The sequence below is a fragment of the Pecten maximus genome, chromosome 6 (genome assembly GCF_902652985.1).
Source record: "Pecten maximus chromosome 6, xPecMax1.1, whole genome shotgun sequence".
Lineage (NCBI taxonomy): Eukaryota > Metazoa > Mollusca > Bivalvia > Pectinida > Pectinidae > Pecten > Pecten maximus.
The window spans coordinates 18,129,477-18,142,026 of NC_047020.1; the positions used below are offsets into that span (position 1 = coordinate 18,129,477).

General features: G+C 33.9%; 1 protein-coding gene across 1 annotated transcript in view; it reads right to left on the reverse strand.

The window, feature by feature from the left end:
- The window catches only part of LOC117329123 (sodium- and chloride-dependent glycine transporter 2-like), a 48,708-nt gene extending 39,862 nt beyond the window's left edge, over positions 1 to 8,846 (reverse strand). Inside the window, exon 1 of the mRNA XM_033886864.1 lies at positions 8,753 to 8,846. Coding sequence (XP_033742755.1) covers positions 8,753 to 8,794 — 42 coding nt within the window. The 5' untranslated portion in view covers positions 8,795 to 8,846. The remainder of the gene's footprint in view (positions 1 to 8,752) is intronic.
- Positions 8,847 to 12,550: the final 3,704 nt, after the last annotated feature.

Here is a 12,550-nt window from a genome sequence, read left to right on the forward strand (position 1 = left end):
AACAAAATATGAATAAAATACATCTTGGTGATTCGAACTCGGAATCTTTGGCTTGCTAAACGATGATTCTACCATATGAACTATGCGGACTTACGGGATAGTGAACTTTATGTTATCTCTTATAGTCAGTCTAGTTAATGCGAAAATTAAAATATTTTATCAACTACGTTTTCTCAATTTTTCTATACCAGCGCATCGGAGGACCACTTTTTAAGAATAGGATTTTAGTTGTCTTTTTGTACAAAGAATAAAATAAGACATTGCAAAAGTTGGTCTTCCGATGCGCTCTATGTCAAAAAATGATATTAATGATTTTGAAAACGGTCACCATTAGGTCAAAACAGGCCAATATGCGCCGTACCTCTTTATCTATAATAAAACAGTTGTTCAGGTCGTAAAACGGCCATTGACAAAATGAAGCTAATTCAGCATGTCCATTAGAACTGATTACTAGAAATACTTTGGACATCGGCAATGCTTTGGAATAGAAATGAGATTTGCAATTGTTTGTGTCTTCTTATTCTTATAAATCTTACTAAACGTAAGACCGAACTTGTCAGACCTCTTTTTAAATTCTGTTCCTATGTTGGGATGACAGTAAACACTTTGTACTTGCGTCGTAAGTCGGGATTATCTTTTAGCACTGGTGATCCCAGAGTATGCTAAAGACGTGTTATGTTTATCCTTGAATGTGATTTTTCAATGACAACGTTTTATACATAATACAGGCGTCCTAGTTTTGTCCAGTGACGTCGTGTTATGTTTGTTCCAGGCGTCCTGTATTTGTCAAGTGACATCGTGTTATGTATGATACAGGTGACCTTCATTTGACAAAAGTATGTTTGTGTGATGTTCTTTTGTTTGTTTGATTTTATGTGTATGTGATATTTTTATTCATGGGTCCTGATGTTTACAAGATTCCACCAGTGCAGTGTTGTTTATTATCCGCTCTGACGTTTGGTGTGTATACTCCTCACGACCATACACACGAGATTTCTCGAATCTTTGTTACGTCTGAATAGCTTCTTACTGATATATAAACAAACACCTCTGTAACTAATTGACACAATTTCTGTAGGATTAACCTTCATGTACGCTAATCAATGACACGAAACTCGGTTAAAGGTGAATGGAAGATAAACCGAGGGCGATGCTGATGTTCCAAGCCCTAAATACTATAGGGAAATAAGACGTATCATCAGACCAACTAGATGACCTTTAACGTTTTGTAATGTAGAGGCTCATGTAAGCAATACAAATATATCCAATTTTACTCGACCACTATTTTCATGTATGTTTTGTTCCTAACTGATGCAGCTTTCGTACTTAGAACCTATTCTGATCGTACATTTTGATCTGGCTTTGTCTCCCTGTTTAACTTAAGATAAGATAATTCCTCTCAGAAACATTTGAATTTAGCCATTCATGCGTCGGGATTGAGGCTCCAATAGAAAGAATGCTTTGCCTTCGTGTTATCTTGTTATTCATTGGAGACTAGTATTGATTAAAGTTTTGGTACATATGTCTAATATCCCTACTAAACTTCTAAAGCATAAAATAACTGAAAGCAAGGATAACAAAAATATTCCTCCATTTACTACTAAATACAAAGTTTCAAATGCAATTTTGAAAGTCAAAAGATATCGCGTAACTTCCGTTGCTGTAGGCTTTTTCGAAAATATGAGACACTGAAATTACATGTTTTTCAAACTATGGGGGATTCTGACCTCCACCTGAGATAAGGAAAGATAGGCAGAACCATTCGAACTATCATCAAAGGTACGTCATATATTAGTAGCCTCGACAGAAGATAATCCTCATGATCCATTGCCATTGATGTTCGTTAGGGGTCATTACACATAATTAAACGCACCTATGGACGGACCACACAAACGTCCTATCAATTGTGGTGTACGTGTTTCGTAATGGAGTAATAACATATAGCTAAAATGCGTAGGTCATAGTGCAAATTACGTGAATAGAAGCATATGACAGCCTATATGCCCGACACTGCTCTGAACTGCAATCACCTGGCTTTGTTATCAGGGTTATCATGGTCATACACCAATATAAACGGGCTAATGCAGTAAAAGAGTTGCCATGCCGGAAGATTATACCGACATGATCCTTATAGCCGTTGGTTCAAAATGCCTATCGAAGGCCGTATCTACTCAATTACTATCGTCTGCAATGCTATATCGGTTGGTAAACAAACTGAGGGGTTCAAGGTCGCATGCACGGCCAACTTCTCACCTCATTGTTGCGGTCATTACCTTACCACTTTGTCTACCATGAGGAAAGTGTGTCCTAGATTTATCGGATACACGACTAAATGAGTTTAACTAATAAAACAGGTATATCATAGTTATAGAGTGTATGAGCTACTGTTACATTCGATTAGTTTTTGAAAGTGAATCAATACAGTTATATTATAATCGATTATATGAGTGAAAATTTCATTAAAAGAGTTATTTTGTGGGAAAAAAACTGACTAATGTTATGTTTTTATGGAATAATAAGTGTTAATCAGATCTAAATGAGTTGCTGTGCAATAAAATAAATAGAGCAAAAACAAACATGACTTAATAAGCTATGTACCAATAGAGAGAGTAAATAGAGAAAATCACATGAGATCTCGTGACTATATATAGAGTAAATAGAGCAAATCGTATGAGATCGCAGGCCTAAATGAGTTACCTTTACAAAGAATTAGGGGGCATCTAAACAGCAAATCCAGTCTAAACAGATATTTTACAAGCCTTTAAATTCCTACCATGGTGCAATAGACTTGCTATTGACATGTAATTTGTTAAGCTGTTTGTAAATTTCAACAAAACATACGAAAAATGTTTGTTTCAGGAGGATGTAATTAGCTGATTTATATCTCATATATTGCACAAACTCGCCATGTTGTTTTGCTCACAAATGTCTGAAGCACAAAAAAGAAGCATTGGTTTGACCAGATTTGACTTTATTATATGTTTAAACACTGTTTTTATTTTGACCATGAAATGCAAATGGCGGCCGTGAATGATATCACATAGATATTGCATATGAGGAGGTATTTCAACCATAAAAATGCTCCTTTTAGACACAATATTCTAGGCAAGAAAGCAAGAAGATTGAGTTTGGGGTACAATATGCCAATTTCTGAAAACGACCGCAAACTCACCAGTTTAACAATTTCAAAGGTTCTTCTAGCTATGATCAGGTGTCTTAAAACATGATATAGGAGCATTTTTATTGATTGAAATGCTTCTTTATTTGCCATATTTGTGTAATATTATTCACAGCCGCCATTTGCATTTCAAGGTCAAAACAAAATAAGCGTGTATACGTACATAAAGTAAAATCCGGTCAAACAAATGCTCCTACCCTGTGCTATAGAAACTTGCGAGTATAACAGCTTGGCTATTTTTCAGATTTGGTCATTTGCGTGACATTGAATTATTCCATGCTACATCTAACCACAAAGTAACTCTATAGAAGAAACGGATAGCATAGCATCAACAGCAAATGATTGGTGATTGCAGGAAACTATACATGTCCTAACAAACATATTGGTATATTACATGGCTATTTTTGTGCAAATCTTTAGACATTTATTCGTGTTTATAATTCAACATCATTCTGCTATATAGATGACCTTTAACGAGTAAATGAGTAACATACATAGAATAAATAGAGGACTAGAGAGTAAACAAGGATATCAGTGGTGACAAGAGATGACAACGATTTTAATTCTGAATGGGTTATGACGGTAACGACTAACTGTGTTAATGTACACGTATTAAATGGGTCTGTTCTGAAATGCTTCGTCCCGAATAGCCTGGCCCTGGTCTTGTCTCGTATTGTCTGGTCTAATGGGCAGCAATTGTTCTCGAGTATATCTCTTAATTTTCTGGTTTGGAATATTTATGGGAATCGGTTTCTAATTAATTGTGTCACAAGGAACACCCCCCCCCCCCCCCCCCCCCCCCCCCCCCCCCAAAAAAATGTATGCAGTTAATTATTAAGCATTGCTGATGAAGGATTATGTAGTGACCTTAAGAGAAAAAAATGTATGCAGTTAAGTATTAAGCATTGCTGATGGAGGATTATGTAGTGACCTTAAGAATGTCATACTGCAATGGCCAATGCGACAGTCTTTATTCGTGACACTGTGTTCTTTTTCCTTCAATGGAAATATTCCGGCTCTTTGAGAAGAAAACAGTTGGTAGGACATGAACCTACAAACATTACCTGTACATATTACGTATTATCCCACACATAATCGTTGTATCATACGACTCCCAATAATAATGTTTCAAAAAGCCGTCTCGGAATATATTAATGATAATATTATGCCGAATCTTCCAGAACCTTTCAAATCACAAAACATGACAGATCTGTTATCAATTTGGTCAAGTTGTTTACTCTGCAGTTGTCACTCCTTATTTCAATGTGAGGCCGCATACGACTCCCGTGTTCTTAATTTCAATATGTTTACATGCAATAGAATGGTATAAAGAATGCAGCCTCACGCGCCCCTTTATGGAATATTATAATAAGTTATAGTTGTTAAACTATAATATATAATGTTCATGCTCAGAATACGTTTATCTTAATATTACAGCGTTGATGTTGAAATACCTAGAACATCATAATAAACGTTCATATAAATTTGTGTAAAATTTACGCGAGTGCTTTCCACGATTGTTTTTATTAAAAGTATCGATTTTTTTCTATCTGAGCGAGGCAATCATGAGCAAAAAAAAGAGAGCATATTGACATACAGACGCTTGAAATAGTACAAGAAAAAGAAGGCCCGCTGCTTCGGAAAGAAAAACGTTTTCTTCGTCATCGTCATTGTTCAAATCCGTATAATGTCGCGTTCTCAGAATGTGAGCCGGGATAGTAACGTATAATTGTGGTCACGTGAACATGATGAGCATATACTGTTCCTGAGGCTGTAACACGTGATATAGTTAGCACATTATTAAGATCGTCCGAGTAAAGAATTCAAGGTCATTAGATGTTACAGAAATGACCTATAAAAGACCTCGGATCCTATCGATATCATTGTCGCGCGATCTTGTTACGATGACCTGACAACTCAAACAGCATGGTCTATACAGCAATGGCGAATTACAATTCCAACGTCTATCGATCTGTTACTGTGATTTTCTTACGGCAGGAGACATCTAAGTCTGGCAATACTAATGGAACTTAAAAATAATAATTCATTTCATACATTTCTTTAGAAAATGATTAATGCCTTAAAACGTTTATTTACAGTATTGGTTACGAATACATAATGACAGTGTCTTTTAGTAAGTTAATGAATTGTAAATAGATTTTCCTAAACAAAGCACTAAATCATATGCACTTTTTCTAAATATAAATTTTCCATCATCCGTGAACTCCATTTTCTCGTGTAATTTGGTGGTGCTTTCATGGAAAGTTTTCGCATGCACCCACGTTGTCTGTTTGACCTTTAAGTAGGGTTTTAGTTGTGACTGTATTGCAAAAGTGAATGTCAAAGGTCCAACACAACTCGATGATAACACTAAAAATATGACAGGATAAATAAAAATCAGCAGTTTATGACATTGTTATCACACGTGTTAGACAGTGAAAGTGACATCTTATTGTGAAAAAGGTCAATGCTACCAAAACATGCTGATTTGCTTTATAATACATATCATTGATCCAATCCTACTGTTTATTCAATAAAATGTACTGAAATTCTATAATATACAAAGGATATTACAAATAGCGATTAATTCCATAGAATCTATGATGATGAATTTACGTGTCGCAATGTGTGATCATTGTATACATTATCACCTCCCGCTTGGCGAATCTTTATTTTCTGTCTGAAGTATATCTTATATTATATAAAATTTTATTTTGTGTTCTAGAGAATAATGTGTGTTCATGAAATATAAAGTAAAATAAAACAAATGAAATAAACAATAGAATGTATTGTCACCAGTGGTTGAGTATATGAAAAAATGAAAGTTGGTGAAGCCAATGATTATTTTTTTAGTGTGTTAACTTCCGGTAAACTATAGACATGAAAATGATTATTTGTGATTGTAACGAAACGATATTGAAGTGATGTTTGGAACAGCAGATCAGTAGAACAGTAAATCATGTGGTACTGTTAGCTGTGGTTCCATATTCCTTTCCCGGTATATATCGTTATATTTATTACAGGCCTATTTATTATTTAAATGTTCTATATCAAATTGTACAAGCATTACGGATTGCTTGGCAAGCACTGATTGTGTACTGCAAGTCCCAGGGGTATACATGTCAAGTCAGTCATAATTCAGAATTGTGACAAAGGTTTTGTTTATGAACCGTGATTTGTAATATATCCTAATGTAGAAACATTCATCTTACTCTTTGACCTCTAGATCTGTCTTTCTTCCTGTCATTCTTCTTAGCTTTTCTTTCTTTATAATCATTATAAGTATACTGTGTCGCTATCACGATATTTGTAATATATATTTGTGGAGGGGGTTTTATAAGTTGTTAAAAACAATTGTGTATAAACAATTAAATACGTTCAAATAAAATGAAATGATCAAATATACAATAATTACTAAATTAATCAAATAATTGGGTGAATGCACATCTCCATTCTATATTTTATTCCTTATATATTTATTTCTTGATTTCTACATGCTTTGTCTCATGGTAACCGACAAGTCCTAGAAGGACTAAAGGACTATAGGTTCTTACTTGAGTGTATATTGTACAATCCTTTCACATATTTATAGCTTGTTTCCCAAAATAACCCTATCAGGTAGAATTGTAACTGCTATGGCTATGAATACCATTGCACTCGAGATTGATATCACATCATAACCATTGGCATAAGGACGGGAACGGCACACTTTTCTAGACAGCTGTGCCATTAATTGGTTCGTCATGTTGTCAATGAAAAGAAGTTATATCTGTGTATGTGTAACGAAATCAGGAAAGTATCATAATGTAGACATAATTGGTATAATAGTTTCTAAGCAAAACATTCGGGTGAACAGGGGCATCTAAATGTTTTTTCATATCCTACCTATGTCACTCTTAAAGTCTACAGCTTGTTGATATTTAATATTGTGATTGGTTCATATAATACGTATATCATTCACAGTTTATAATAAACCGATAATGAATGGCATATGAATAAGAAACCTATAACGTTCAGGAGTGACCCAATGAAGGATTTAAGGAATGTTTAAATCACGTATATTGGATGTGTAGCTAGAATGTGTCATTCATCAGTTTTTAATTTGTTTTGATTACGTGTATTTCAAGATATATAGTGTGTAAATCGTTTATGAGCCCTAATTGAATTTGTAGTATATCCTAATGTAGCAACATTCATCTAACTCTTAGATCTCTAGATCTGTCTTTCTTCCTGTCATTCCTCTTTGTTTTTCTTTCTTTATATCATTATTAGTATACTGTGTCGCTATCACAATTTTTGTAATATGTATTTGTTGAGAGGGCTTTTATAAGTTGTAATAAGTTATCATCTTTAAAAGTTTGGAGTTCGTTTAGATCGTATAAATAATTATTATAGCTAGGTATAGTGTCAGCAAGTTCTATTTTATTTACACATATTAGAGACGTTTTAAAGGTGCCCGTGCTTCAAAACAAACACTTTATTGGGGGAATCATGCTTATGCATTACAGAAATTTAAAATGCAATTCGAAACCACAAAGAAACAACCGGTTATCTCAGCATCACTTATCCTTCTATTTATCTTTTTGTGTTCCTTTCTAACATTTTAAATTTACCAACACTTCGTGTAATTAAATTTATAAAGATAATACAAATTATACTATTGCACGTTTATATAGTTTTTCATTTTAAGTTAAGTCCTGAGAAAGGTGAGAAAGGCTTCTACAGACGTTCCCAGCTGCTGTTGGCCTTATAGAGATGGTTGTGATGAGATAAAGATAAAGTAACATTCCATCAGGTTAAATACCATGGAAACGTTATGCTGGTATCCTTTATATTACCTCAGCCGCTGCAATATGTATGATGACGTCACCACATCGATCAATATTTCCCTGTAGTAATTACTACACCCAGTGACACTGTTTATAATATTTTTCTCTCAAAAGCTTCATATTTTTTTTATGAATTTGATTTTATATTTCTTTTTTACTAACGATCGTACATTGTATGTTTTATTCCAAAAAATAATATTTCCATTCATATTAATAGAGATACGGACATTTTTAGACAATGTTTTGTATGGCATGATTGACTCATTAATAGTAGACTTCCAAAAGTCATAGCGATATGAATCAAATACAGTACTTAAAACCTATGATTTCAACATCCGTGTTTGAAATGATTAAAAACAAAAACAAACAAAAAACAGCAAAAAAAAAACCACCATGCTTCATATTTTTTTGTTAAATTTTGTCTATACTAAATGCAGTGTAGTGAATACGTTTTTTTTTTCTTCCGTGTAGAACCTTAGGTGACATAGAACCTTTTATGATATAAGAATTTTATTATCAATAGTAGATATAAAGGTGTAAACTACTGGAGTTAGAACTGCTAGTGGAGATATCAATGATACATTCGACCTCCAGTATGAAGATTATAATTCACTCATATTATTATGAAATGATTTTCCACTTAATTCTCTATAATAAACATATTTTGAGCAGATTCGAACCATTTTAACATTATACAAAGAAATGTAGATGGTTGTTAAGAATGGAATGTCGTAAACACACTTACCTTGCGACCAGTATCTCGGTAACCTATCTCATCTAAATTCATTTTTATGTAGTCTGGATTTCACTATCACTTCTGACCGTGAACAATTTCTTATACGTAAATGTGTGCTACTTACGTTTATATAAGCCATGTATATTCGGATGATAGTTTCTTTTTCGATGAGTGAGTGAGCCGAAGTGTTCCGATATACACCGAGGAATGTCGACCGTTCTAGAGATGGACCGGAAAGTCCCGAATGGTAGAGTTTGACCGAATTCTTAGGATACATGAATAATTAGCAGTCAGGTCAACAATGGTATATTTGTTTATCAAATCTAGTCTAGTCTAGATACAACTTGATGAAATAATTTCTAACAGTAATTCATTTGATTTGAAGAGGTTAACATTTTGGGTTTGATTGACACTTTTATGTTTACCAGAAAAACATGTCCTCGCACAATTTGTAGGATCTAAGAAATGTTAATACCGAGAGAGAGAATCATAACATAATAACAAACTAATAATTAAGCCTGGATGACAGTTTTCAAAGTTCATTCAATCTCCAACCGTTGTGGTACAATGCATGTATACTATTCCATGAGTAATAGACCGCAGTTCACATCTTTTTTGACAGTTGAAAATAACATTGTCTTTTTTGAAGAATAGGTGCAAAAGTAAACTTTTAGAAATATATGAATGATTTTACCTATCGACATTTGAATAAATCATCATCATCTTTTAACTCAAATGTTTTACAAAATAATATCCCCTATACCATAACAATAAATTTCGCTTTATCGAAAACAGATCCTTGATGTCGACTGGTCGTGTAAACAACAACAAAGAAACAGTAAACAAAACTAAAATAAGAATCGGAGGAATATTGTGCTTGGAATTTGTATCATTGCATCATTTTGCCTCTTCTGATAGTTCATTGTGATTAATTACTGAAATAAAATATGAAAGAAATCAGGACTTTGGATACTAATGTAAATAAATAGCTTATACAAATGTTGTTAATGCTTTGTTTCTATTCAGTAGTAAAAAAAACCTTTAGAGTCTCAGACAGTTTATGTGATTATGCAAATAAGCGTAGCTCTGCGTTGCGCGAGTTTTAGACGAGGGTGACATATATTGCAAGCGGAAGTACGAAACTGCGGTTGTTTTCCCCTCAGTTTATACGTTAAATATACCATGTTTTACGTCACGACATCTTGTAGGATTTCAAAGCCATCTTTCTTCACGCAAAGTCGCCTGTATGGAATGTGTTGATTTAGGTATCGCGTGCTCGCCAAATGCGCCGTTGCTTGTAATCTAATGCGGTCAAGGTCACAATAACAGACGGCGAAAGCAAGTATGGAAACCCATCATCAGGATCGAAAGTTCTCATTTCGTGAATTCAAAAGTTGTTTCTATTTTATTCATGATTTCGTGAGATTAATTTTTTTATATCAATGGTAACATACACTTCCTTCCATTCTTTGTTTTTTTAGTTTGTAGTTTCCAAGTATACAGAACAAGAACTATCTTTAAAAAAGATAAATGGCATAGTTTTAATGCTGGTGGTTATAATGTAAAACTGCTGGTGAAATAAATTAACGAAGTAATAAAACGTTACAGCACGGTTTACAAAATTATATCAGTTTGAATCATTTTTGGTGATAATAAGACTGCATTTGAATCAGGAATATAATTTTATTAATGTGTCATTTGAAAAGATACATCCACTTATTCATCTTGCATTCAATCTTAATTTTGTTTCGTTTTTAACTGTATTTCTGCATTTTGCATTTACCGCTACATTGACCAATCACATACTTCATCTTGACCAGTAACGCCACCTGTCGCGTCATATCCGGGATCAAAAGAATATTATACGGCTATGCCGAAAAAATAAAAGAAGAATGAGTCATTGTAATTCATTTAAGAAGAATTTTGTTGGAAATCAATATCATTAAAAAAAAAATTAACATCAGCATTTCTCATCGTCAAAAAATATTGACAAAAGAATGTGAAAACATAATTTTATTTTGCTTACCAAGTTTCCAGAAAATGATAGAAACTTATTATGCACGTTGAAATAATAAAAATGATATCCATTATAACTAAGATATGAATATAATAAGATGATAATGGATACGATAAGATTATATTGAATATAATAATAAAATGAACATGAACATGATAATTAAATGAAAATGAATGATATAAAAATACATGAAAGCAGTTGTTTCGTCGTGCGAGGAACCGACAGTGGTGAAAGGGACCAAAGGTAAGAAAATCCTAAAGACAGAGTCAGAACTGGAAATTTTAGCATAAATACGCTTACCAATTTGTTTCCCGCGAAAGTCCACCTGTATAGACAAGTATAGTAGTACTTGGAATTGTGCATTATTTTCAGATATAGGATTAACTTGATTTACTGGCTACGTATGCATTTGTAAATAAGTTATGCCTAATTGTCACCATTTCACATAATATTCAATATATAAGATAACCAATCACCCAGTGTTATATAAGTAGAGTGCAAATGATGTTGCAAATTACAGTTACCAACGCCCGAACTCCATTTATGTTTAACATTAATTTGTAATTTGACTGGCAAATGCTCAAATTAAAAAATGAACAATGAGGAATCCCCACGAAAGGAAAGTCACGGGAATCTCGACTAGGTCAATATGGCATTCCATGGACCAAAACCGGTGAAACAAAGCAAAGAACGATAACAGGTAAATAGCCATTAAACCATGGCCGCAAATAAAGAGGTAACGACTTAAACAATTTTAAAAATAAAATTGTTGGAGATTTTACATGAACGGAAACCCATGGAATTTCGAGGATGGAATCAACTTTGAAAAATGAAAGAGATAAAATTCAAAATCAAAGCAAATTTTTCTATGAGCAGTAGTTACCACCTATAACGTCGACCCTGTTTGCTTTCCGTAAACAAGTAGGGTACAGACATTTAACGTTAACTAGCGCGATCTATAAACAGGTTCCCCATGTTTACGTTAGCGCTCCAGACGAAGATACTTCTGACCTCGACAGCTGTACACGTCCCTTCTCACTTGTCAGGAACGATTACCCTATTTCACCCCATGTCAAATAAATAGTGGGTTATCAGCACAAGCATCCCCCTCGAATCCCCAATTAGAACATTAATCCAATTTGAAATTAAATGCAGACAGACCTAAGTGGCATTCGATCCAGCAACCACAAAGAGGATCGAATTCACAGGCATAGACATAGTCAACTTTTGTGTATTTTATTCAAGTCGCATTTATTAACATTTCAAAACAAACAAACAAACAAACAAAAAAAACAGGATATATTTGACATTTTTTCTGATAGTGTTATATTTCTCGACTGCATGTTATGACGTCAGAGTAAGTAGCTCGTTGTCTCCAGATAAAACCGGCTTATACTTGTCTCTCTGGAAAAATCGGCATCTTCTCACGTCCAGAGATTTGTTGAAGGTCAATGGATGCCATTATGACAAAAACAACACATTACATATGCTACACACACTCCCAGAGTCTAAGTTTAGCTTGGTAATGGTTCATAACGGCGATTCTAGCACGCTTACCTGTTTCACGGTCTTATTAAAAGGCTATCTTTAATTATAAGCATGGCCTCCTCGATTTGAGAAGTGTCGACTCAAACTAGAACGCTGGTGTGATTGTGCAAGAACCATGTTAAGAAAATTATATTATGGGAGTAATTTATTGCAAATGTAAGGCTTATTGGCCTAGAAAACAAATTGTACATGGAAATATGTGGAGGTACATATGTAATTAACTAGTCGCTAATTGTAATTAT